We start from the raw sequence: 27,550 nt of genomic DNA on the forward strand, positions 1-27,550 counted from the left end.
ATTTATTTCCATGTCACAAATTAAGCAGGACTTGATGGAACTTACGTCAGAGTTCATTAATAGAGCTGGGTTTACAGAGTATACAAAGTGCTCTCTTGTCCTCTCCCATGCCTCCCACTGCAAAATGATCTTGCCTTTCACTCCAGAGGCGAGTGTGAAAACCTGTCCTGATTTCAGTTCCCTGAAAGCTGTAAATAAGTAAACCTGCACTTCTCAGATGGTAAGTATTGAATACCAAATGAAGATATAGAAGAGCCAGAACACCAAAACTATTTCTTTTTCTTATTCAAGTCAGTTGCATTCAACTATATCAGAGGTACTTCTTTTACGTGCTGGTAAAGTAAAAATATATTTTCACCTATTTTAGTTGCTAAAAGTGGGAACTTATTATAAGTTTTCTAAACACAGCTCTCATTAACATCAGTGGAATTTGGATTCATGCCACTTCTGAAAAACAGGCCACTTTAAGTAACAAGCTTTAGACTATTAAGGGGAATTTTTTAAAGGCAGAGAGGGCAGTTAGGCTTACAGTTGCCTTGTGTACCTTGAAAACTTCAGTCCCAGATTTGTAAATGTTGACTATAGAACATGTAACTATTTTTTATATATGTTTTATTTTATATATTTATTTAAATAGACAATAAATAACACTAGACTGCCTAACAGGAAGTGGTATTTATATAGATTTTTATTGATTAATAAATCACAAGAGCTTTTAAAATGCATTGTTTGTTTATCATTTCTTGTTTCTAATGGTTTTGCAAAATTCAGCTCATCCCAACACACAGCTTTATATGACAGAATAATTGACTATTACTTACATCATAACCATTACTCTAAAGCACAAAGGGTAGATACAATCTGGCAAAGTTTCCAGAGTTCAGTAGTTGAAAAAAAGATACCTAATATGCATATATTAGATTTTTATCCTTCTGTTTTTGCCCCTTTTTCTCTCATAATTATTTCTGTTGTTTGATCTTTAAATGTCTCTCTGCTCTTCAGAGAGAATAGCAAATCTGGGTTCTTGTTTTGAAGACATTTCCCTGAGGTGAAGCTAGATAAAAGTCTTTTAAAAATTAGGTCTAATGGTGACACCTCTCGTAATGGTATGTTTTATTTATATGGCTTGGGACATGAAACTGGAAACTATAAGACTATAAAACAACACAATAAACCTCCAGTGTTAAAAGTTATATCATATGATAAACCTTTCACTGAGATGTCATGAAATGATGACTAGAAGTTAAGTATTATAATTTGGAACTTTGCTTAGAAATGTTTTGCAAATAATAAGTTTGATAATCTTGATCTGAAAGGCAGCAATCCTACAATAAATGGAAAATGTGTGAAATTAGTCATGCATAATTATTTTTAAAATGGAGATCAAATAGAAGGGTAATGAAGTTATTAGTTGATGATCCAGTAATCTAGGCATCATAGTAAGACTAAGTCTGTTTAATATGAATTTTAAAGAAATGTTTTTTAGATATTTTGCTCAAGGCATACTTTCATTTCAGATAAGATAAAGTATCACTTGATACAGACTCCAGAATTTGAACATTTTTAACAGGTTTTGGGACTTGTCCAAAATATGAGTGTTTTCCAGTGTCCAAAATGTAAACATGAGACCCATATTTTTGGCGCAGATGGTGTAAGAGACCTAGCAAAAACGCTTGGACTTGATGTTTTAGGTAAGTATCTATATTTTACTCTTGAATATTGGATGACATTTAGAAATAATGCTTTGTTTAAAGCAGTGGTATTCAGCCTCCAACCTGCAGGCCAGATCGGGCCGACAGCGTTGTGTCATCCAGCCCTTGGACCTTCCTGTGGGTCCAGAAGTTTGGTGGCAAGAGGGCAGTGGCAGCATTAATTGCTGCTCCCCTGCTCTCAAATTTCCAGACCTGTGGAGCACCATGGGTTGGATAACTTGGCCTTGTGCACTAAATTGTACCACTGCTCTGCTATGAGATTTGGGTATTGGGGTTTGGGCCAGTGTGTGGCTGGATCCAGGCATGTGAGGTCAGGCTGGTGCACTGGATCACACTTGCACAACGGCCCCACATAGGATGGGACTCACAGACCAAACCAGTGTCACTTGTGTGAGGCCCATGCAGCTGAAAGTTTGGGCACTATTGGTTTTAAACATATATAGTGGCATTATCCTGATCTAGTATATGTTCAGATAATGGTCAAACAGAAAAACATTTCTGAAATAATATTTTAAGTTGATAAGCTTCATCTGTATTGTTTATCGTCAGTTCCTGAGTTTATTATCAGGATTTTTTTTAAAGGAATGCCAACCAGATCTGAAAACTGAGAGAAAGTAAGACTAGAGGGCTCACATAGTACTCTTTTTTTTAAAAAACAAATGGAAGGGGAAAATACATAAGATAATTCCTTTTACTTGATCTTGAATGTCTTTTAGATTTTAATTTCTCCAGAACATGCATTGCCGTGATATCTGGAATTGTACAGTACTTGTCAAATAAATATTAATTTGTCATTAAGAAATACTATGAGTATGCTGTTCATTATGTTGAAATGTAGGTCCCAAGCTTCTCTCATTTCAAGTAAAATGGAATTTTCCCTTTGAGTTAATTGGGAACCAGTTTTTTTTGTTTGCAGGAAAATGTATTCCTTTGAATAGCAATACATTAGGTGCATTATAATTATTTATAATAGAATTGTTAACTTTTGCACAGTGAATAGTTTATATCTTATTATTTTTAATCATACAGGCTGGTTATCTAAGTTTGTGTATTATTACACTTTTAATTATTACATTTCAGTGTTTAGTTCTCAGAAACGTATTGAATTGCAAAATGATGTTTCAGGAGAAAAATTTGCTTAACTCATAGGTAATTCAAAACAAAAAATTGTTCCCTTAACACATCATTAAATTAGTGTGCAAAATCTAAAATATAAAAACATACTTGCTACTGTATTTTAAAAAAAAATGTATGTTGAAACCTGAGCTATCAGTAAGGAATTATAAAACATAACACAGCATGATTAAGTTGATAAATGAGATAATTGCTTATGCTAATGATATGTTTCCATGTACTACTGTAATTATGTCAATGATATTCCACAGCTAATTCATTCAAAAGAACCAGAAAGTTCTCTTAAGATCAACATAAAATGTCGAGGTCTGATACAAACCTGACATAGCAAGCTTTCATAATTAAAAGCACACATTTGGGAGATGAGTTAGTCTGCTGGAAGCATAATACTGGGTCATCAGCATCCAAGAATTTGCACACTCCTCTCCCCACCCCCGCTTTGCCCCCCAGGTTTATACAGATAGGTGCAAAGTTTGTTTCTCTTTGCAGAAATTTCTCTCTCAATGGAGTAGCTGACTTTTCCTGTCCTCAAAATAAGTTCACTGAGAGAATATATAGTTAAGGCTGCCCCCAGACTGGGGACAGTTCCCAGCCGGCCCTGGGCTGCTTGGGGAATTCCACGTGCAGCCTGGAGCTGGCTGGGAGCTGCCCAGAAGGCAGACAGCTCTTGGCCAGTCCCTGGCTGTGTGGGAAAGCAGGGAGCTCCCGAGACTCTGTATTAGGGAGGGGGGCAGAAGGGATTTCCTCAGAAAGGACAGTTCCTGCATCTGGCCAGCCCTGGGCTGCTTGAGGAAATCCCCATGCAGTTGGGAGCTGCCTGAGAAGAACAGTTCCCAGCTAGCCCCAGGCTATGCAGGGACAGTTTCCAGCTAGCCCTAGGCTGCTCAAGGAAATCTGCACAGCCTGGAGCTGGCTGGGAGCTGCCCCAAAAAGAACAGTTCCTGACCAGCCTCAGGCTGCTCAGGAAAATCTGTGTGCAGCCTGGACTGGTTGGGAGCTGCCCTAGAAGGGACAGTTCCTGATCAACTTCAAGCTACTCAGGTAAATCCCCACACATCCCTGACCTGGCTGGGAGCTGCCCTACAAGGGTGACAGCTCTGGGCCAGTTCCTGGCTGCTTGGGGAAATCCCCACACAGTCTGGAGCTGACTAGGAACTGCCCCAGAAGCAGGAGAGCTCTTGGCCAGCCGTGGGCTGCACAGGGAAGCTTCACTGGTCATGGGGCTTGTCCCTACTTGCATGGGGCCAGGAGAGTTCTGCAGTGGCAGCTATCTCTTAGCCCTGTGCACATCTGGACCCTTCCCCATGCTACCGCTGAACCTGGCAGAGGTCTCCTGGCTCTCTGCGCATGGGGACTAGCCCTGTGATCCCTGTCAGCCCCTGGACTAGCACCCTGGGGGAACCTGGAGCTCTCCCTGGTTGCCAGAGCAGGGTAGGAACAGCCCACCCTGGTCCCAGTTAATTTGCTCCCAATCGGAGCAGCCCTCTACTGGGTTGCTCCAATTGGGAGCAGATTTGCTCCCAACAAGGAACAATTGTAGACATGCTCTCAGGGAAGGCTAGTGTACAGCATTTTGCTGCATGGTAAGTCTTTATAACCTTAATAGCACATGTAGACTTGCCATGTAGCAACTACTTAACTACATCTGTTTCTGGAAAAAAATTCTTCATAGTGCCCCATAATTACAGGTTTATTTAAGGATTTTTATTATACTTTCAAAATCTCTTCAGAGTATTTTTATTTTTGACTTATATTTATGATTATAACTATTTTTATTATTCAAATAAAAGTGTGACCCCCTTGAATTCTGATAGGATCTTGGTTTCAGTAATACCTGACAAGGTCTGCAGGGTGACTGGAAAAGTATTTACTAGTTTTATTAGTCTAGAATTTGCTACTTCCCAAGTCCATTGAATATTTCTTGTCACCAGAAATAGTGAGGGAAAAATTCCAGTATACATTTTGCACTTAATCTATTTTCATTTATTTTTATGTCATCTCTTATTCATCTCTTCATTAAAAGAAATAGTTCCAGTCATGTCACTTGTCATATAAGAGATTTTATGTATTGCTGATTATTCTTGTCCCCTGCTCCAAAATTCTTTGATTTTTCTACTTCCTTTATAAAAATGCTTTTGATTAGAACTAAACAGAATAGTCCAAATGAAAATGTAACATCTATATAATGGCAGTATAATCATTTCTGTATTCTCTATCATGTCCCTTTTGCATCCTAAGGTTGCAACTACTACTGTATATTGTAGTTTCAATGTTGCATACTACTGGCAACATTGTTATATACTACCTGCATGTTTAACTACTACTGTATATTGACAATCAGGTCTTTTTTTACCTTCATATGGTTATTAGGTCAAACTGTTTCCAGTACATCTCCTTTAGTTATCTGAAGGTGCATACAGATGTTCAATTTCTGTTACTGTTTCCTACTAAAAAGCCTAAGTGTGCAGACTTTCAGGCTTTTTCTCCTGAAGCAAAAAATGGCCAGTTTGGGAAAAAAGGACTCAGAAGCAACCAGGGTTAAGTTGCTTCTGAGAGACTGAGGGTGTCTGTAGATGTGCGAAGAGGCTGCTCCAATCTGCACATCAGAGTAGACTCAATCAAGTCTACTGGAGCATGCTAATTAGTGCGCTTGCAGCAGCCTCCACATCTCATGTATTGGTGTCCTCGCATTTCCAAATGGCTGGGGGGCAGCACTTGAACTAAGGCACATCAAACAAGCTTTAGTTAAAGCACCCCCCCACCACCACCATTTGGACGTGCATGGACACTGATGCACAAGATACAATGGTTGCTTTAATTAGAGCAGCTCTTGGAGCCACCCAAGCACTTGTAAAACCACCCTGAATGTCTGCACACTTTTCTCTGTCTTAACTCTTCCTGGGATCAGAGGAAGTGGAGCCAGGGAAAAGGCTTCCATGTATTCCCAAGACCAGGATCACTAATCTGCAAAAGATGCAGGGGGAAGCTTCTCTTCCACCAGCCCATAGGGGAGGGAAAGAGCAGGCTGCAGCTGATTTACACCTGCTTCTCACTGCTGTTCCATCTCTGAGCAAGACATGTACATTATACCATGGTGGCAAAGTTCCATAAGCTGGATTCCAGGCTTCTCCAGCTTTTACATCACCACCCCTGATGCCCAGCATGGGGCAAAGGGTAGGAGGCAGGGAGCAGCACTCCCCAGCACAGGAAACATTGCTCCCTGCCTGCTTCCCTTTGCCCCTCCTGTTGCTCATCTGAATGACAGGGGCCACATCTACACATGCAGTTAGTGCACCTGAATAAACTGCACAAATAAACTGTGATGCAGTTTGTGCCGGAGTTTATTGCTCCCAAGCACAGCATTTACACATTGATTTACACAAGCAGTACATTGATTCAGGACAGCACAGCCCCAGCTGGCAAGGGGCCCTGGGGGATCAGCCTGCCATCCCAGAGCTGCTCCACCCTGGCTCATTGTGCTGCCGAGGAGCTGGGTAGGGCACAAGGGTGCTACAGTGCATGGCTAGCCGGCAAGCAACCCTGTACTGTAGCACCCTTGTGCCCCAGCCAGCCCCAGTCACCATCTCCACATGCTTTGCAGTGAAGTTAGTTTACTCTGACCTCTACATGTGTAGAGGTCCCCAGGGATAGTGATTGAAAAGTCAGTGTGCCTGGCAGCCAGGCATGTAAGTCCAGCTCTGAGTCATGCTAGCTTCCCCTAACCTTCCCTCCACCCACCACTCAGCTGTGAAGTGGTGTTGATTTAAAGACTGAAAGGACTAGGAGTCTGGCTTGGGGAAAGCCTCCACACATCTGGCTTCCAGCCCCTCTGGCTTCTCCTTTCTGCCCACACTGCCTGAGTGACTCAGGACCCTTACTGCCATAAGGAAATGATCCTACCACTCCATGCATTGCTCTGGGTCAGCCTGGAGCAATACAGGGAAAAGCAAGCTTACCCTGCCCCTGCATCAAAGCCTTGTCACAGCAGGTGAGTGCCTCCCACCTCTGTCAAGTCCTTGCACTCCTCTGGTTCAGCCTGGAGTAGCGCAAGGAACGTATTCTTCTGTGAGGAGGTGTGGGGGAGGAATTGGAAGGGTACCACAGGAGTATGCCCCACTCTGCCAGTCATCTGATTGGTGTGATGGGGGGGCATTCGTCTGGGGCCCAAACTCTCCCTGCCCATCTATGGCATTCTTCTGGGGACCTGCATTTCAGGAGCTGTTATCTGCCACCTGACAGCCTGCCTCCTTCATATGCAGAGGAGAAGGCAGGCTGTCAATTAGTGGGCTCCCATAATGGTATGATTCAGAGAGCAACCCACTTCTGCCTGATGGCTGGAGAGCTTGCCTGTGAAACTCTTCAGTATCAAACTGGAGGAACATCTGCACAGTCCAGCTCCTGGGCTGTTTTTCTACTAGAATAAATTTCTTCTGGTAGAAATGAGCATCTGTACACCACCTGAGTCTCTAAGGGTATAGACCAATGATTCTTAAACTATTTAGACTCAAGACACCCCTCCATAACTATTTTGATTTTAGCGGGACACCATTTCAAAAACTAATTTATTACAGTGTATAAAACTAATATGACTGGAAATAATTTTTTAACAAAATGGAAAAACACATGTGACTAATATAATTAATGAGGTATTATGGATTCCTGTTTGAAATTTCTGGGTTTATCTTGTGAATCATGTGTAGGCTTCTGCACACTTAGCAGTGCTTATATTGTTTGTTAACACCCTTAAAAGGATCTCAGGGCACCTCATGATGAGGCATCACCCTGGTTGAGAATCACTGGTATATACAAACAGACTTTCTAACTGCTTTGAAATAGGAGGGCATTTGACACTTGGGAGCCTGGAGCAGCTCTTCCAGTTGCATCTGTTCCAATGTTACATCTGTATGATCTTATTGTGATACAAGTTGGCTAAATAGCTCTGAATGAAGTAAGATAAAGTTGGAGCTGTTTTGCTGTACTTGTACTGTTTCAGAATTATGTGGACTAACCAGATGCATCATACCAGTTTATATCAGCATCCTTGTTATAATTGTATAATTGTTATGGCTGCATGTACCTTGCTAGTTCTTCACTGTAGCAGAGAATATTAAGAAAAAAAGTCCATCTTTTCAGCAGCGCCATTTTTATCTTTCTTTATCTTCCTGCTTACCCGTGGTAAAGCAGTAGATCCCCTGATTCTCTTGCAGGGATTCTGCTTCCAATGTTCTTGCAGAATTCTTTCATTGTTTAACTACTTTCTTTTCTAACTCGGTCGGTGTGCTTTCTGTAAATACCGCTATGCAGTTATGTCCTTTATTAGGTGCTTGAATACTTAGTAAATTCAGTTTGTGTTCCATTTTGACAATAGGAGGCAGGTCCCATTTTGAAATGGAGCAGTAAATAGAATTTCCCTAAGAAAACCATTATTATTCAGCTGCAATTGAAGAAGCGACTTTTAGGTATCAGAAATAGCTCCAAAAATGAATCCTAAAGAAAATATTTTCAAAATGTGGTTTATGTACAAAATATTGGTAAGATTGAATTATGTGAGAAACTTGAAAGGCTAGTTAATTCCATTGCCAAGTTAAAGAAAAGATCTAGTTCCCAATTTATTAAAGGGGCCATTTTTAATAATTTTGAACTCAATGTATTTACTTGTAAATTTGAGGAAAATTTATTCTGCACTGAAAGAATAAATGCAGAGTATATTGGGAGAAGGCAGACTTAAATCTTCATATATAATAGAGTGGCTCAATTCCATTTTTAAGTCCAAATGTGATTAAGTTTAGACAAGGCCAAGTCAAAAGTAGTCTGCCCTGTAGTGTACGGTAGAATTAAGATCCTTATTACATGTTATCAATTTTTGTGCATTCTCTCGCATGTGTTTTGTGATGTAGTAATTATAGGATTTTAAACATTTTGCTATTTTAATGCTGGAAAAAATAAGAAGAGAAGATATCCAAAGGGCTACTATTTGATTTTTCTTTATAAAACTTCTTTCTCTTGTGACAGTTCCCTGTTGATTAAAAAAGCAGAATATATAGTAGATTTCTATTTAAAAGAAGAATGAGCTGAATACCTAATTAATACTTAATTATGTCAGTGGCCAACTAAAAGTAGTAACACAATTTGTTGTTTGGCAGTTAAGTATTAAAATATGTCTTTGAATAGTGATTAAAATATCAAAACATGGTTAAAGAGTGAGATGTGTTATATACAGTCTAAAAATATGCTGAACAATATGTTGCATAATAAATATTTTCCAAACACTCAAAAGAAATATTCCTATTTTTCATTAACCAAAATGACTAGTGTTTCATTTTTTTTCCTGCACTTACAACCAAGAAGTAAGCAATCCCTATGTCATTACGAAAGACTACAAAACACACTCCAAGTTATCCAGAAAATGAAAAAGTCCAGCTTTTACATGTTGTTAATGATTGTGGATATGTAGAACCCAGCTGCAGCTAATTTTCATTGTAAATGCTATTTTTGGAGATTGAGTAATTCAAAGGATAGCCTGAACTGGAATTTGATTTCAAGTAGCTTCAAGAGTAGTTAAATGGAGCACATTTAAGAAATATTAAGTCTTTGTATAAATATATTTTATTGTTTTTAATACAGGAGACATTCCATTGGATGTTAATATAAGAAAGACATGTGATACAGGCCAGCCAGTTGTGGTCTCGCAACCTCAGAGTGATATGGTAAGTTTAGTACTATACGTTTAAAAAACCCCAAAAACTGTGCGTGCGTGTGTGTGTGTTGGAAGGGGCATGGTTTTTCTTTTTTGTGTTAAGAAAGGAAGCCTACTTGTTGTCATAATATAGAGAAATAAAATAATAACATATAACATAATGTAAGGAAATAACTACCTACCTCAGAGTAAAAGCATAAAGGTTATCCTTTCTGAATTTTTCTCTGTGTGTGCATATGTTTTGTTTAATTAATCTGAACTGTAATCCAAGTAAAAAGAGATTCAGTCCATCCTTGCATCTCAAGCAAAGAAAGGTCGGTGTCAGGCCAAATGAGACTGATCTACTAATGTACGTCTTCTAAAGCACCCAGTTGATCCTTTGCTAGTTGACTCTAGAAAAAGTCAAAGAAAATGTTTAATTTTATCGAAAGATATTTGGAATGTGAACCTGCATAATATCAGTACCCAGGATGTTGGCAGAAGGAAGTGGACAAATTTACATGAGAGGAAATGACATTTTTCTGTGCATTTACAATAATATTTTACTGGCAGAGGGAAGCATGAATTGGGGAAATGGGGAAAAAAAAATACAGACTTGTGATTCGAGGGATGAAGTTTAATGCACAAACTACCATAATAAACATGATTAATTATAATAGCAGTTTGCGGTAGAATTATTTGAGTTAGAGGTAAAAACTACAAATTGGGTGTCTCTGTATCATTGCTAGACACATGGTAAAACTACTCGCCTCTTTCCACTTCTCTACTATATAAACAGAATTGATGATCGGTGTGTTAACAAGAACTTGAAAATTGCCAAATACTTCAGTTTGCTTTGAGAGACAACTTGGAGCAGAACGGCTGTCCAGCACATACTGGATGTAATATACTCAGTTTCTGATAAGACCCATGCCCCAAGTGATGACAGCTAGCTGTTGCCTGTGAAAGTAATTGGTAATCTTGGTCACAGTAAAAGAGGTACTAGCATAACTGATGCTGTAATTTACATTTTGTTGGCAGTTTTGTCAATAGTGCTGAGAATTCAATGACCACGTATACTACATCATCATCTCACCTTCTATTAGTGTATATTTATTTCAGGTTATAGTTGTCTTGGCAGTATAGGGAAGGCTCCACATTCATTGATCTATATCATGGCATATCTAACATGTGCATTACCTAAGCCTCAGCTTTTAGGGCCAGCTTGCAGCCTGGCACCTTTAACAAGCAGGAAATGGTTGTATTAAAAAAATATTGTAGTAAAATTCTGCAGAGCTGCAACACATTTGTTTCTAGGCTGGCTTCTTGAAACTGGTTTTGAAGATGCAAAAGGGAAATAAGAGTAAGCCTTACATGGGACAAATCTGGGGGAAAAAGTGAACTTTAACAAATATTAAATCTTGGCAAAAGAAAAGTTTTAATATTCTTCCTAAATTCTTACTCTTAATATTCTTCCCAGTTCCTTACTCTTTTTCCTGTACTTTGTGAATAATAAGTTCCTTCACAAAGAATAAGTTTTAAAGAGTTACTAATCTCTATACAGTCTAAAATTGTTCCCCTCCAGCTTCTCATTGCGAGGAGAGAGAAATTGAATGTGTCTGTCTTATTCTTTACCTAAAAACATGTAATTCATGGCAATAACTGATAGTGAGAGAAGTCCTATAAGGTCAGATTCTGATCTTTAATGTATGGTACCTATCACCATATTTCTTAAATAAACTACAATTGTAGCTATTCATGCATGAACAATCACAGTTTTCCAGATAGAGGACAGTGTGCACTGAGCCATTGAAATTTATCTCTACTCTTGTCCTTAAATTTAGAAATATTTTTAAATAGTTTCTGCTATGTCTAGTGAGCGTTTTTAAATGAAATAAGATATAGTACTGAAATAAAGCATAACTGAATCAAATCTTCAGGAATTGTGAGAATGACTTAAGTTCTTAGCAAGCCAGCATGCTAAACGAAGCTTACCTATCACACTTTTTAGGCTCTGTCAAGATTAAAATAAAGGTTATTTTAAAACCATGTTAGCCAAGAAATTCTTACTTATACATTTGCCCCAGGATTCCCTTTGACCAGCTAACATGTTAACATACTGCTTGATCTATTCTATACTAGAATTTTAAACTCTGTAAGTGGAATCATATTGACTAATAAAAGTCCATTGGCTAAAACATTCAAAAGATACATTTCATCCTATTCTCGAAGTCACCTGAAATCTGATGAGTAAAAGATATCAAAGACTGAAACATTCCTTCAGCAATGACCTTGGAAGAAGACAGGTCCTCATATAATTATATAAAAGTGACCCTCCCAAGCTTTCCCAGGGGGCCAGGTTTAGGGTTGTGCTGAGACATAGAGTGCAATATGACATATCTACATTTAGAAGGTTTGCCAGTGTGGTTAATGGAGATGCCACTTTGCTGCAAAATTTCACTGAACAGAAGAAGCTGTAGCAGCAAAAGAACTCTTTTGCTAGTATAGCTGTGTCTACATTAGCTTTTTTGCCAGCATAATTATAAAAATTGAATTATGACCTTTTTCACACTCCTGATCAATATAGATACCCTAGCTGCTTTGGGTTTGCCATGCCTGGTGGGGCATGGCTCCAGGCAGCGCTGCGCACAGGAATGAGGAGCGCAGCCTGCCCAGCCGCCTCTATCATGGAGGCTCCACATTGTGTGCCTGCAGCTCCCTCCCTTTTACAGGGAAGCCTTGCACTGGACTCTGCAGGGAAGCAGGGGACAGGGCTCCCTCCACTCTGGGCTGAGTCCAGGGCCCGGTGCAGCAGGGGACGGGGAAGGCAGTGGGCTCCAGTGCGGGGCTTTACCTGCTGCAAGTGCAGGATCTGCAGGCATGCCATGGTAGAGGTGGCAGCAGGAGCAAACAGAACCACAGGGACAGGGCTGGCTCCTGCTGTGTTCTGGGATCCCAGCATTGCAGCTGGGAACCAAGCAGTGTGGCGCAGCAGGGCCAGGTACCGCCCAGCAGTGTGCTGTTCCTGGCTGCGATGCCAGAACTGCAGGACACAGCAAGAGTCAGCCCAGCCCCATGGTTCTCAGCTGGCTCCTGCTGCCACTGGCCCTGACCCCTGGGCCCGCCCCCCTGGCTCCCACCCGCTGCCACTTCCCCCCCTGTCCCCATGCCTGCCCCTGCTGCCTTTCCCTGACTACTTTCTTTCCCTTCCCTCCTTACCCACCCTCATCACTCACCCCTGGCCTGCCACTCCCAACCCAGAGCTCCAGCACCACACCAGCTGAGAACTGCGTGATCCTGGCTGGGCCTGGCTGGCTCTTTTTGCATGGTGATCCTCCCTGTCCTCCACCTATTCTTTCCTTAATTTCCCTCTCCAGTGGAGGGAACAGCCCCAGGCTCCCAGACAAGAAGTTTCCTCTAAGGCAAAAGCTTCTGGCTGGGAGTGGGGGGCCACTGGGTTCTGCTGCTGGATCCTGTCATCTATGGAGGCAGCCAGGGGCAGACAAATATACATTTTAAAAAAAATGTTGGGAACCCAGCGGGCTGGATAGAATGGCCTGGTGGGCTGGATGCGGCCTGTGGGCCATATTTTGCCCACCCCTGTGTTATACAGATGGGCATAGAAAAAAAATCCCAGTGTGCAGGAAGAATAACAAATGTGGCAAGCAACCAGCTTGGCTTAGCAGAGAACTCTTTGCTGAGCTTAAACACAAAAAGGAAGCCTACAAGAAGTGGAAACCTGACAAACAACTTGGGAGGATCGGAGTATGAGAATATTGCTTGGGCATATAGGGATGAAGTCAGGAAGGCCAAATTACAACTGGAGTTGCAGCTAGCAAGGGATGTGAAGGGTAGCAAGAAGCTTTTCTACAAGTATGTTAGCAACAAGAGGAGTCAGGGAAAGTGTGGGTCCCTTACTTCATATTTCATAGTAGTTTGAGGTCAGAAGGGACCTGAACAGATCATCTAGTCTGACCCCCTCCCCGCTAATGGCAGGAGCACACAACCCCAGACAGCTGTTCGTCCAACCTCTTTCTGAATTTGCCCAAGGTAGGAGCGAGAACCACTTCCCTAGAAAGTTGGTTCTAGATCCTAGCCACCCTAACAGTGGAATAGTGCCTCCTGATCTCTAACCTGAACCTATTCTCCAGCAGCTTCTGGCCATTGTTCCTCGTTACCCCAGGTGCCCCTGGGGGGAATGGGGCCCTTCCTATTTGCTGCTGATCTCCCCTAATGAGTTTGTAGGCAGCCACCAAATCCCCCCTCAGCCTCTGCTTGCTGAGGCTGAACAGGTTCAGGTCCCTCAGCCTCTCCTCACAGGGCCTGCCCTGTTATCCTCCAACCAAGCAGGTGGCCCTCCTCTGAACCCTCTCAAGGCAGGCCACATCCTTCTTAAAGTGCGGTGCCCAGTAGTGGACGCAGTACTCCAATTGTGGCCTGACACGTAGAGGAGGAGTATCACCTCTCTGGACTGGTTTGAGATGCACCTTTGGATGCATAACAAGGTGTGGCTGGCCTTGCTGGCTGTGGTCTGGCATTGGCAGCTCATGTTCATCTTGGAGTCAATAATGCTCCAAGATCCCTTTCCACTTCTGTGCTCACAAGAGGGGAGCTCCCCAGCTTGTATGTTTGCTGTGGATTCCTTCTCCCCAGGTGCAGCACCCTGCATTTATCTACATTGAACTCCATCCTGTTACCATCTGCCCACTTCTGTAGTCTGTCTAAATCTAATTGCAGCCTCTCTCTCCCTTCAAGTGTGCCTACCTCTCCCCACATCTCGGTGTCATTAGCAGACTTGAATGTGTGTTTTCCACCCCCTCGTCCAAGTCGCTGATGAAGATGTTGAACAGTGTAGGCCCAAGGACCGAGCCCTGGGGGACCCCACTATTTACATCCCGCCGGGTTGAGTACAACCCGTCCACCACCACTCTGGGTGCACCCCATCAGCCAATTTTTGACCCATCCAACTGTGTAGGCATCAATGCCATAGTCACTCAATTTATTAATGAGAATGGGGTGAGAGACAGTGTCAAAGGCCTTCTTAAAGTCCAGAAAGACTACATCCACAGCAACACCATCATCCAGGGATTTAGTTACCTGTTCATAAAAGGCCATCAGGTTGGTCTGGGAGGACCTGCCTTTGATGAACCCATGTTGATTTCCCCTGGGCATGATCTCCCCTGCTGGCCCCTCACAGATGTGATCCTTGATAATTTTTTCAAGGATTTTCCCCAAGACGGATGTGAGGCTTATGGGCCTATAGTTTCCTGGGTCCTCCGTTCTCCCTTTCTTATAAATGGGGACCACATTAGGTATTTTCCAATCTCCGGGCACCTGGCCTGTGGACCACAGTTGCTCGTACAGCTGGGCCAAGGGCACAGCAGTGACCCCCACCAGCTCTCTCAACACCCATGGGAGGAGGGCATCGGGGCCCGCAGATTTAAAAACATCCAGCCCTTCCAGAAGATCCCTAACTACATCTGCGCAGACCTGAGGCCTGGCAGTGCTATCCCCAAGATTGCCCCTACCTGAGGTGGGAGAGCTGTCCTGGTCCTTGTCCAAGAAAACAGAGGCAAAGAACTTGTTAAAAATTTTGGCTTTCTCATCTGGTGTACCCACAGGGTTACCATTGGAGTCTAGCAAGGGCCCTACATTACCTGGTGCCCTCTTCTTATTCCCAATGTATTTGAAGACGGACTTTTTGTTGTCCTTAATCCTGGTCACTAGCCTGAGCTCCACCCCTGCCTTGGCCTTCCTAATGACCCTCCTACACTCATGGGCCAAGGAGGAGTATTCCTTCTTGGTGATAGCTCCTCCCTTCCACTGGGTGTACGGCTCCCTTTTGGCCTCAGGCATTCTCGAATGCCTTTGCGAAGCCATGGGGGTTTCAGGGCACTCTTCCCCCCTTCTTTCTCTCGGGGACTGTCACACTCTGAGCCTGGAGGATCATCCCCTAAGGTATGACCATCCCTCATGGACTCCCATATCCTCTACCTTTTGGGCCCTCAGGGCCCCCACTAATCTCCTAAGTTCGTTGAAGTTGGTTCTTCTGAAGTCAGGGGCTTTAGTCTTGGTATAATTCTTCAACACTGCGCTGGATGGTGAATTCCAGTAGGCGATGATCACTGTCACCCAGGTAGTCAAGGACCTGCAGTCCCCTCACCAAGTCATCCCAGTGGCCAAGACCAGGTCCATCAAGGCATCTCCCCTAGTGGGCCTGGATAAGTGGAGGTCCTGTATTTCAGCTAGGAACCTACGCAAATGGTCAGACCTGGCTGACTGCTCCTCCCAGCAGATGTCTGGGTAGTTTAGGTCCCCCATGACAATGACATCCCTAGACCTAACTGCCTCCATAAGCTGTACTGAGAAATTCTGGTCCAACTCAACCCCTTGGCAGGGTGGTCTATAGTAGACACCCACCATAAAATCCCTTTTGCCTTGCCTCCCTTGAAGTTTGACCCACAGTGCCTCTGTCTGACCTTCCTCTGCCCCAAAGGTAATTCTTGACTATGTGAGTTGCTCTTTGACATAGAGGGCGACCCCCCCCCCACCGCCTTTCCTCCCAGTCCTGTCCCTTCTATATAGTATGTATACTTGAATGCCCACCACCCAGTCGTGAGTAGGATCCCACCAGGTTTCTGTGAGCCCCACTAAGTCTGGATTCATCCCTACTACTGAATGGGGGAGGCAACCTAATGACAGATGATAAGGAAAAGGCTGAAATATTCAATGCCTTTTTTATCCTGGTCTTCACAGGCAAGGTCAGCTCCCAGACTACTGCACCAGGCGACACAATTTGGGAAGAAGGTCAGCAGCCCTCAGTGGTGAAAGAACAGGTTAGGGACTATTCAGAAAATGGGGAAGTGTACAAGTTTATGGGACCAGATGCAATGCATCCAGAGCTGGTAAGGGAGTTGGCTGATGTGATTGCAGAGCTGCTGGCCATTATCTTTGAAAACTTCTGGCAATCGAGGAAAGTCCCAGCTGATTAGAAATGGGCAAATATAGTGCTTATCTTTAAGAAAGGGAAGAAAGAGGATCCAGGGAATTACAGACCAGTCAGCATTACCTCATACATTAGTAGAAGCATTACCAGCAGATTGAGGTAAGTAATTATTCTGCTCTATTCTACACTGGTAACGCCACATCTGGAGTACTGTGTCCAGTTTTGGGCCCCCCACTACAGAGAGGATGTGGCCAAATTGGACAGAGTCCAGCAGAGGGCAACAAAAATGGTTATGGGGCTGGGACACAATTTCTGAGGAGAGGCTGAGGGAACTGGGCTTTATGGGTGCCTGTAGACATGTGAACCTGCTCCAATGTGCTGTAATTACAGTGCTTTGGAGTAGACTCAATTAATCATGCCTCCAGCAGCCTCCGAATTTCATGTATCAGTGCCTCCCCCTCTCCTTCAAAATGGCAGTGGGGGTGCTTTAACTAAAGATCATCAAACAGGCTTTAGTTAGAGTGTCCCCCACTGCCATTTTGAAGGGCAGGGACACTGATACATGAGATGCTGTAGGTACTTTAATTAAAGCACCACCCCCCCACCTTTTGTAGCTCATGTGAAAATGCCAATTTAGTCTGGAAAAGGAAAGACCAAGAGGGGTTTAATAGCAGCCTTCAACTACCTGAGGGATGGTTCCAAAGAGGATGAAGCTAGGCTGTTCTCTGCAGTAGCAGAGAACACAGAGCAATGGTCCCAAGTTGCAGCAAGGGAAGTTTAGGTTAGATAGTAGGAAGACCTTTTTCACTAGGAGGGTAGTAAAGCAATGGAACATGCTGCCCAGAGGTGATGGGAAATCTCTATCCTTTGAGGTTTTCAAGACCCAGGTAGATAGAACCTTGGGTGAGACGATCTAGTTGGGGATGGTCCTGCTTTGAGCTAGAGGAACTCCTAAGGTCCTTTCCAACCCTAATCTTCTATGATTCTATGCAAGTGCAGCATTAAATCTGCATTCAGGTCATTTCCTGTTCTGTAAAATTATTAACTAACTGAGTTTCCAGCTTAAAACATTTTACACATTTGACAAGGTCATTCCCATGCACCATGTTGTGATTGACTTTTGAAAAGTTTAGCCTGATGCTGAAACAGGCAACTTTGAGAGAACTGAACTTGTACCTGGCATTTTACTGCCCATATAACATTTTTATTTGCAGGAAAATACAAGTTGCTGATTGTACCCACCACTAGAGGGCATTTCATGAGAAAGTAGAATGGTTGGCAATCAGCTGGCCACAAGAAAGTATAGAGAAGTTAACTTACTTGAGAACTGAAATTTTTAGCTTATCACAGAAGGGTTATCTTATGTTAAGGGCATCAAAGGGTCTGGTAAAGTCGCACTAAAATAGGTACAAGTGATCACTGAGCATTTACGGCACTTATACACAACCAGAGGCTGCTTTGACATACTGTAATTACAGTGTGTCGGAGCAGACTCGATTAATCAAGTGGTACTTACTGCATTCCAGCAGACTCCAACATCTTGCGTATCAGTGTCCCCGCACTGAGAAATGGTGGCGGGGGTGCTTTAACTAAAGCTTGTTCAATGAGCTTTAGTTAAAGTGCCCCTTCTGCCATTTTTCAGTGTGGGGACACCAATACATGAGACGCTCCAGGCATTTTAATTATAGTGGCTATTGGAGCCGCTCTAATTAAAGCACTTCCCCCTACTCCCAGAGCACATGTATAAATGCCCTTAAATATTTGCCTTTAAGATGATGGCCTTTGGTAAAGGTTTTTTTGTGTGTCCCCCCCAGTGGCTACCTGTTTTGGAGCCAAGAGGCCGCCTTCTGCTCCCTATCAGAAAAGACCAATAAATCAAAAGTATGGGGAAGTATTTGTTGCAGTTTAATGGAGTCTTAGTTTTGTAATCCAGTTGGACCTTTTGATTAGAGTTGAAGTACAGTCTAACACTTGGGAAAATGATTTTAGAATGTATTATTAGGGAATAGATAGGCAGAGACAGGTGAGGAGTGGCTGGATCATTTTATACAAGAAAGAGTACCTTTGAAGAGTTTGTTACATTGGTAGCTGTCGCTGCCTGGGATGAGTAATTTAGAAATAAATAGATTTAAATGTGATATGACAGCTAGTCATGATTTATGCCATTAGGCAGTAGCATAGGAGACATGGCTGGTAAGGTCATTTATATTACACTGTCTTTTATTTTATCATACCTTCTGTTGAGGGCATGTTTCTGGGATAAATAATGGCACTGCTAATGCTTTCCTGATTTCAGGTGCCCTGTCTTTTGGGACCATACGTTACCACCACTTTGAATAGTCTTGTTAGCCTGTCATTTATTGCAGACTGGCAGTTATTACTAATTGACATGGAGGAGACTTACTAAAGGAGTTCAGAATCAAGGGAGTCGGAGTAGTTACTGTGGTTTGTTTGGAAGGCTGGAAGCTTTACCTTGAATGTAGAATTTGGGGTGGAGGTGGCTCTATTTGAAGCTGCACTTGTTCTTTGCAGTGCATTCAGGGATAGTGAAGTAGTGCCACAGGCATCAATGGGGCAGCTCCAGACATGCACCATAATTAGCAGATATGCAGCTTAAGCAAGGAGCAGCGTTGTTGAAAATAAAGCTTTTCAGAACTAGATCAGACTGAAAGAGGGCCAGCCCAGCCAAGCTAAGAAATTGTTCTTACAGAACCAGGTGCATCCAGTAAATGTGGTCAGAGCTTGCTATAGTTGCACTGATGTTGGAACCAGACCCTGTATATACATGGGATGGTAGCTACTAACTAGATGTTGTTTGCCTTGGTACTGAGTAAGGCATTGCCTCATTTCTGTCTCAGTCATGTAAACTTTGACACTCACCTTCATAATATCCATGACATTGGAGTGGTTTTGATTCACAACGGGTCTAGTCAGTTGTGCATTAAAAACTACACAGTTAGCCCTACTGCTCACTTATGGGGCAGGTATAGCGTCTTTGTCTTCTGTAGTCATAGGTATCAAAAACAAGGTCAGTTTCGGGATTTGTAGGCACTCTCTAGTACACTGGGCCCACAAGGAAGGGTCAAGTTGTGAGGGGTAGATCACAACTGAACATCAGTGCTGAGGATGTCTACCTCCAGTGGTTTGGGGAAAGGAGCATACTGTGAAATCAACTGATGTCTCTTTTGCATATGTTGATGGGTGAAGTTCATCCTCCTAGTATCCTAGTTAGGCTAATAAGGGGAGAATAGCCTAAGACCCTGCACTGGGATAAATTTGGAAGTTAGATTTAGAGATGTGGTGGGAGGGGTTGGATAGCAATGACCGCAAATGAAGTTGGTCCAGACTGAAATCTTTGTGAAGCAAGGATGAGAGGGACAGTCAAACCAGCTTACAGGCGTAGGGCATAAAAGACTGCCAACTGTAAGGTTGCCAGTCTTCTCTGGATGCTGGTTCTCATACACAAGGACATATGGTACTACATGCCTAAGCTTTTTACAGATGATAGAGTGCTCTAATTGGATAGAAGGATTGACATTTGGCTGGGAGACTTCATGGATTATAGGAAATATAGGAAGAAAATACTAGCACAGAAGAGCAACCAAGCTAGTTTCTGGCACTCAAAATTTCTAGTACAGATAACGGTTAAATGCTTCCAGCAGTAAATGATAACTTGTGCATGGCTTTTCCTTGTCCAGAGATAGAAGAAAACACCTGAAATCTTTGAAGACTGAACCCCCACCCCCCTTTGGTATCATCTACCTTCTCTCAAGGGGCAGATCAGGATAACTTAGAAGTAACCCTGCCCCAGACTAAGTTAAATACCAGCTGTGAGAAGGGTTGCATGGATAGCAGTGTACTCCATTGTTAAGTGACATTTTGCTGATTGAACTCCTCCCTGTCACTAACATTAATTTACCTGCACATCCTGATCCTTCTGAAAAATTCAAGCATAAGTGTGGAATTTCACTTTTTCCTGAAGGAGATTTTCTAGGGAATCTTTGTGCTATTCATCTACTGACTCCGGAGCTACACTGCTACTGGGCTCCTTATCAGCCCTGTCACTGTTATCCCAAGGGGAGGAATTGTTACAAAATATGCTAGAAGAAGCCAGATTTTTTCTGACAGTGTTTTGTGGCAATTTTGAGGGAAGCATGCTCCATACAGTAATCGTGTCCAGGTTTTCCCTCTTGATGTACACCGCTTTCAGTCTTCACTTTAAAATCCACAGAAAACCTGTGCTAGTAACAAATAAGACCTTGAACCTTAAGATCCACTCATGTGCACCCCATCTATTTTCAGAACTTTTCTTTCCCTTGTTTGTGCTCTTCTGCTCCCTATCAGCCCCAAAAGTAAGAAATAGCATTTAGTTTTTAAGTAACTGTTTGGTAAATAATTGATAAATACCAAACTATATCCTTTTTAACTTATACAAATGCTGTTCTTGCTGTGAAAAAGACAGTATATAAACTATTCCTTCTAGAGCCTCAAAATCGCAAAGGGAGAAACTGTGATCTCTAAATATCAATCATATTATATGGATATGAAAGTGATTATGAGTGATGAATAAGAACTCAAAATCCTCTCCTTCTCCCCACTTCCCTTCTTACCCCCAAAATAAAAAAGCCCTCCTTTTTTAGTTGCAATCCATCTTCTGTTGCTTAGAAATGAAAGAATAAACAGCTGAACCCAGCTGTATTCTGGGTCTACAGATGGCACATTAAAAAAAGATCATGAGTAGGAAAAAAGTTCAGTACACATAGAGCTACACACTGAATGCAGTATTGATAGTTTCTGAGATCCAGTTTAGACCTTTCACATGTGTTTTGCTACTATCATTTTATTAGTTTTGTATAAAAGATCTAATTTCTCACTGAAATAAAGATTTCACTTTTTAATCAATTTAGATGAATCAAGCCTCTGGCAAATTATGTAACTAATTTTTTCTTCATTCCTGAAAAATGCTGTTTTTTAGGATCTGTTATCACATTGCTAAATGCTTTAAAAAGTGAACTATACTTCCTAACATGGCTAGTGGTATATTGATGCTTACTGGCAAAATTCTGCTTTAATCCATAGGATCTCTCTAGTTAGGGGTTATAAGATAAAGTGCGGACACCACATGGCCAGACTGTTCCCTCATTGTCCCCAGACAGGGTTATGAGTGATGTATCTGTGTTCTGAACAAAAGTATCTGGCCACCAGGTAAATCAGTGGGCTGATTTCATTATCCATTTTAGTCTACATGAAAGCAAACTGCTTGAGTATAGCATAACTTTCCTCGGGGTTGGTTAAAAAAGACACAAAATAATACAAAATCCTGTTTAGAAGAGACCTCTGGGAAGGAGGAAAGCACATCCTTCTGTGACAGAGGGGGAGGGGGAAGAGCATCTAGCATACCTATATTTTGCTAGGGTATTAAATACTATCCCCATGGCGTTCTCCTAAGAAGGTAGGGAGAGTCTAGATGAAACTACTGTAGACTGGTTCCATGCCTGCTTGGAAAACTCAGCTAAAAGAGTAGTCATCAATGACTACCGAGAGAAGGTATCGATAGTGGGTCTAGTACTGTTAATCAGTGGTGACATGGAAGATTAAATTGAGTGTACATTTAGTCAACTTGCAAATGACACCAAAGGAGGTTGGGTAGAAACACTTTAAAGAATCCCAAAAATCCTTGATAAATTGGAGAAGTTTTATGAAATAAATTGGGTGAAACACAATAAGGATCAGTGGCAAAGTCCTACATTTAGAAAGAACAGATTACTTAGGAAGATTGTGGAAACTCCATCACTGGGATTTGTTAAGTGTGGGTTAAGCAAACATTTTTGGGGATGTTTGAGAGGGGTGATCCTGTCTTGAGTATGGGATTGGACTGGATGACATCCTGAGGTCCCCACAAACTGTATGCATTTGTTTTTATGAGTTTCTACTTAAATATCTGATAGCCCTTCCTCGGCTACAGTGGAACAATAAGACTGTCTTGACTCTGAATCTGTACCATCTACTGTCCCTGGCTGAGACAGGGAGTGTTGCATCTGAATTCTTGCAGGTCCCTTGTTCCAGTTTTTCTGTTCTGCATTTATGGCTTTCATATTTAAAGGGCATAAGGTACTCTAGGAAATAGACATTTACCTTGGAGCCTGGTGTTCTGGGATATACCTGCATTCTTTTTTATCATAGATTGGTTCATGGTATTTAAGGCCAGAGGGAACTATTAGATCTTCTAGTCTTAACTCCTATGCACAGTATCATCGGCCTTTACATGATACCTATTTACCCATATAACTTCTTTGACTAAATCATAATTTGTGTTTGGCTAAAACAGAAAGACAGCCAGTAGTTATTTGAAGGCAACTAAAGAAGGAAAGCTCCCCACTTCCATCTATAGTTTGAGTGATTGATCACTTTTGTGCTTAAAAATGTGCTTTATTCTCATTTCAATGCATCTGACTTCAGCTTCCAGCTATAGGTTATTTTTATTTTTTTCTCTGCTATATTAAAGAACCCATTAGTAAGCAGGATTTTCTCCCTGTAAAGTTACTAATACACTATAATCATGTCACCTCTTAATCTGCTTTTTGAGAAGCTGAACAGATTGAATTCCTTACATCTATTACTGTCAGGCAAATTCTCTAGATTTTCTGTCTGTTTTATGCATTCTGTACAATTTTACAAAATTATTTTTAGATTACTGACCCCAGAAATGTACACAATATTCCAGGATCAGTTTCATTAACACTGTACAGAGGTAAAGTAACTTCCCTGCTCCTACTTATCATTACCTTGTGCATACATCCAAAGCTTTTATTAACCCTTTTTTTTTTACCACAGCATCACATTGGGAGTTCATGTTGAGTTGCCCTGTATTCAGAACTGTTGCGCTCATGATTTTTTTTGTATATTTCCCCTACATTCCTTGTTTCAAGGTATATACTTTTACACTTGGCTGTATTAAAATGTATTTTGCTCAGAAGGGCCCAGATTACTATCACATCCAAATTACTTTATATGACTATCCTGTTCTTACCATTGTTTAATACTTTAGCAGTCTTTGTATCTTCTGCAAATTCTAGCAATAGTGATTTTAAATGTATTTCCAGATAATGAAAACAGAGGATGGTTGCTCTGTATCTCTTGAAAAGGTTAAAACCAATGGCTGTGTGTAGACAAAACGAGAGGCGTGCGCATAACACTTTAAAGTGAGCTAAATACTTTTGCACTGCTTTAATGGTGTCGGTGCTTGTACACATCAGTGGCGTATTGCACCTTAATTCCAGCCGCTGTAGGAAATTTGGCAGTGTAATGCACCTTAAATGACTTGGGGCACAGCAAACAAAAACTGCTTTAAGGAGTTTCAGTTTGCTGCCCCTACAGCAGCGGAGCAAAGCACGGGGCTCTGTGCAGCTCTGCAGGAACTCATCTCATCTCAAACAGGGTGTACCTCACTAGAAATACTCTTATTTGACTCTGATTCCCCATTGACAGTGTATTTTAAATATGTCACTGAGCTAATTCTTAATCTGTCTTTTACTAATGTTATATACTCTTCATTTTTAAAATGAGAATATTGTGCAATACTAAGGTAATGTACACATTCACATGATCTTAGGGAATTCTCCCAGGTTTATATTTCTGCTAGAAAAACTTACCCAGCGATATCTGAACAAATATTTGAATGCTGTGCACCCTTGATGAGTGGAGAGTTTGCAGGGCTGATGCTGTGCAGCTAGGGGCCCCTGTATACACATCTGTGTGCTCTTCAGGCTTCTTCAGTCTGCCTGGAGAGAGAGAGCAGCAGTGCACAGGACAGCCCTGATTGGCTGGCCCAGACTGCTCAGAATCAGTTTGTCTCCCTTCAGCACAGTGTGGGATTGTGAAGGGGTGTATTTTTGCTTTTTGCTCAGCTGGACCAGCAGAGTCCAGTGAGCGACACAGTATCTCTAGCAGGAGTGGGAAGAAGGGTAGAGGGAGAAAATGGGAAAGCAAAGATCCCTGGAATGCTGGAGGATTATGCTGTGGCTTCTTTCACATTTCAGAAGAGAATGTGTACAGACATTCTCTCTCCCAAGAGAAACTCTCCTGGAAGTGACTTAACCCTGGTTGTTCTTAGGTTACTTTTCTCCTGGATTGGCCATTTTTGCTCTGGGAGAAAAATCCTGACTAACTGGACACTTGTAGCTTTTCTCGGGAAAGCAATAGCTGTCTCAAGAGAAACTGAATGTCTGTAAGTGGCTTAAGTCAAGCATCTTACAACTATCTGTTCCACTGATGCATTTTCCTTTATCAACCAACCTTGTAATCAGATAATTCAATTACTTAGTTTCACAAGACCTGTATTCTGTAACATTATTAATTGTATTCCTTTATCATAATTTTTTTATCATTTGAATCGTATATCAACTTTCCATCATTTGCCTGATGTTACAGTCAACCTTACTTTAGTTACCCTAGCAGTTACAAGGGTGATCCTGGCATAACATATTCACGCTTTTCTCCTCCTTCTGGAATTTCTTTAACTTTCCAAGCTTTAGTAAAAAAGGACATCAGTGGGTTGGGAGTATTTTCAGCCAACATTCAGCAATTTACCTGGTTCGCCAGATTTAGAAATATTTAACCTTACTAGTGTTATCTAACACCCATCTAAGTTAGTAATGAACCCTATCCTTCTCAGAAAAAATAATACTGTCTTCATGTAGTAATTTCTCTTCCTTCTAATATTTTTAGAGAACAACTTTTAATTGCCCTTAACCTAGGCATCTATGGATCTTTTTTTGATGTCTGTTTCCACATGTGTATATATATGGCTTTTTGTCCCTAATCTTTCTCTGACTTCTGCCACTGATCTCTCTCTTGATTGTGGGTTTTGGCTAACTAATAAAATCTTTAAAGAACTTGCAGTTTTTATTTTCATTTTTTGCTTGAATTTTTCCTTCCAAATAGTTTTCTTTGTAAATGTCCTTAGCTTTGGAAAATTAACTGTTTTGCAGTAAACACCAAGAGTGTGTGTGTGTGTGTGTGTGTGTGTGTGTGTGTGTGTGTGTACTAATTGGGACTATCCTTTGTTTCCCCACATTCAGTGTAATTGGGTTACAGCCAGTGATCTCCACATAACTACCAACTTTAAGTTCAACAATTCATTCATTCATTTTATCCATCATAATGAAATCCAAAATAAAGTCACCTCATGTTGAATTAGAAAATCAGCATTCATTTTAGAAGCTTTAATGATGTTTTAGTACCTGCTGCCTAAGACCTTCTCCATAACACCTCAAGTGTTTTTTTTCTATGTGGACACAGGTATTTTGGTATTAACTCATCCTGTTCTCTTGGTTTGGTTTGGTTTGGTGGTCTGTAATAAACTCCACAACAGGACCCCCTACTAGGCTTTATTACCATGCTGTTCTGACTATAAATCAATCCTATACTTTTTCAGTTTAGGAAAAACAGCCTTTTTCCAAAATACAAGTTAATAGTTACAGATAAAGACCTTCAACTACCGTTATGCTTACTGAGTCCCACGGGAGAACCAAGTAATAAAAGAAAGAACCCAGGGGTTGAGGGTATTTGTGATGGGGCCATCTTGGGGCCGAGTCTCAACATCAGCCCACCCACCAGTGCTTTCAGGGGGTGCACCCCCTACATGTTGCCACTGGCTCCATAGCACCTCTACACTGTCCCATGCCTCGCAGATGGAATCTTAAGTTGATAGCTCCAGCCCATGGCTGGGCCAGACTCACCCTTTGTAGGGCCTCTAAAATACAAACGCACACACTCCGCCGTGTCTGGGCCTCTTTCATGCCACCCTCTCCCACAGGGCTTCTTACACTCTGCCCATTCTCATTGGGCCTCTTGCACACTGCCCCTCACTGGGCCACTCTCGGCCTGTCTTGCTCCCTTGAGCGACCCCCCTGAGCCATCTTGACTTGACTTGACTACTCTCACTCTGGCATTGCATACATAGCCCTTTGGATCACTTATTCATAGATTCATAGATGCTAGGGTCGGAAGGGACCTCAATAGATCATCGAGTCCGACCCCCTGCATAAGCAGGAAAGAGTGCCGGGCCTACATTACCCCAGCTAGATACACATCCAACCTTCTCTTGAATACCCCCAGGGTAGGGGAGAGCACCACCTCCCTTGGGAGCCCGTTCCAGAGCTTGGCCACTCGAACTGTGAAGAAGTTCCTCCTAATATCTAATCTAAATCTGCTCTCCTCCAGCTTGTGGCCATTATTTCTTGTAACCCCCGGGGGCGCCTTGGTGAATAAATACTCACCAATTCCCTTCTGTGCCCCCCTGACGAACTTATAGGCAGCCACCAGGTCGCCTCTCAACCTTCTCTTGCGGAGGCTGAAAAGGTCCAGTTTCTCTAATCTCTCCTCATAGGGCTTGGCCTGCAGGCCCTTAACCATACGAGTGGCCCTTCTCTGGACCCTCTCCAGGTTATCCGCATCTTTCTTGAAGTGCGGCGCCCAGAATTGCACGCAGTACTCCAGCTGCGGTCTGACCAGCGCCCGATAGAGGGGAAGTATCACCTCCTTGGACTTATTTGTCATGCATCTGCTGATGCACGATAAAGTGCCATTGGCTTTTCTGATGGTTTCATCACACTGCCGACTCATGTTCATCTTGGAGTCCACTAGGACTCCAAGATCCCTTTCCACTTCCGTGCCACCCAGCAGGTCATTTCCTAGGCTGTAGGTGTGCTGGACATTTTTCCTCCCTAGATGCAGCACTTTGCATTTCTCCTTGTTGAACTGCATTCTGTTGTTTTCTGCCCACTTGTCTAACCTGTCCAGGTCTGCTTGCAGCTGTTCCCTGCCCTCCGGCGTGTCCACTTCGCCCCATAGCTTAGTGTCATCTGCAAACTTGGACAGAGTACATTTCACCCCCTCGTCCAAGTCGCTGATGAAGACATTAAAGAGTATCGGTCCAAGCACCGAGCCCTGCAGGACCCCACTGCCCACACTCTTCCAGGTCGAAACCGACCCATCCACCACAACTCTCTGGGTGCGACCCTCCAGCCAATTCTCCACCCACCGGACTGTGCAGTCATCCAAGTCACAGCCCCTTAACTT

At 42.4% G+C, this 27,550-nt stretch overlaps 1 protein-coding gene across 1 annotated transcript in view; it reads left to right on the forward strand.

The window, feature by feature from the left end:
* Positions 1-27,550, forward strand: part of NUBPL (NUBP iron-sulfur cluster assembly factor, mitochondrial) — a 225,428-nt gene that overhangs the window by 185,915 nt on the left and 11,963 nt on the right. Inside the window, exons 9-10 of the mRNA XM_090033568.1 lie at positions 1,571-1,691; positions 9,471-9,553. Coding sequence (XP_089889694.1) covers positions 1,571-1,691; positions 9,471-9,553 — 204 coding nt within the window. The remainder of the gene's footprint in view (positions 1-1,570; positions 1,692-9,470; positions 9,554-27,550) is intronic.

This window comes from Crocodylus siamensis, chromosome 2, assembly GCF_052110815.1.
Source record: "Crocodylus siamensis isolate JL-2025a chromosome 2, ASM5211081v1, whole genome shotgun sequence".
Classification (NCBI taxonomy): domain Eukaryota; kingdom Metazoa; phylum Chordata; order Crocodylia; family Crocodylidae; genus Crocodylus; species Crocodylus siamensis.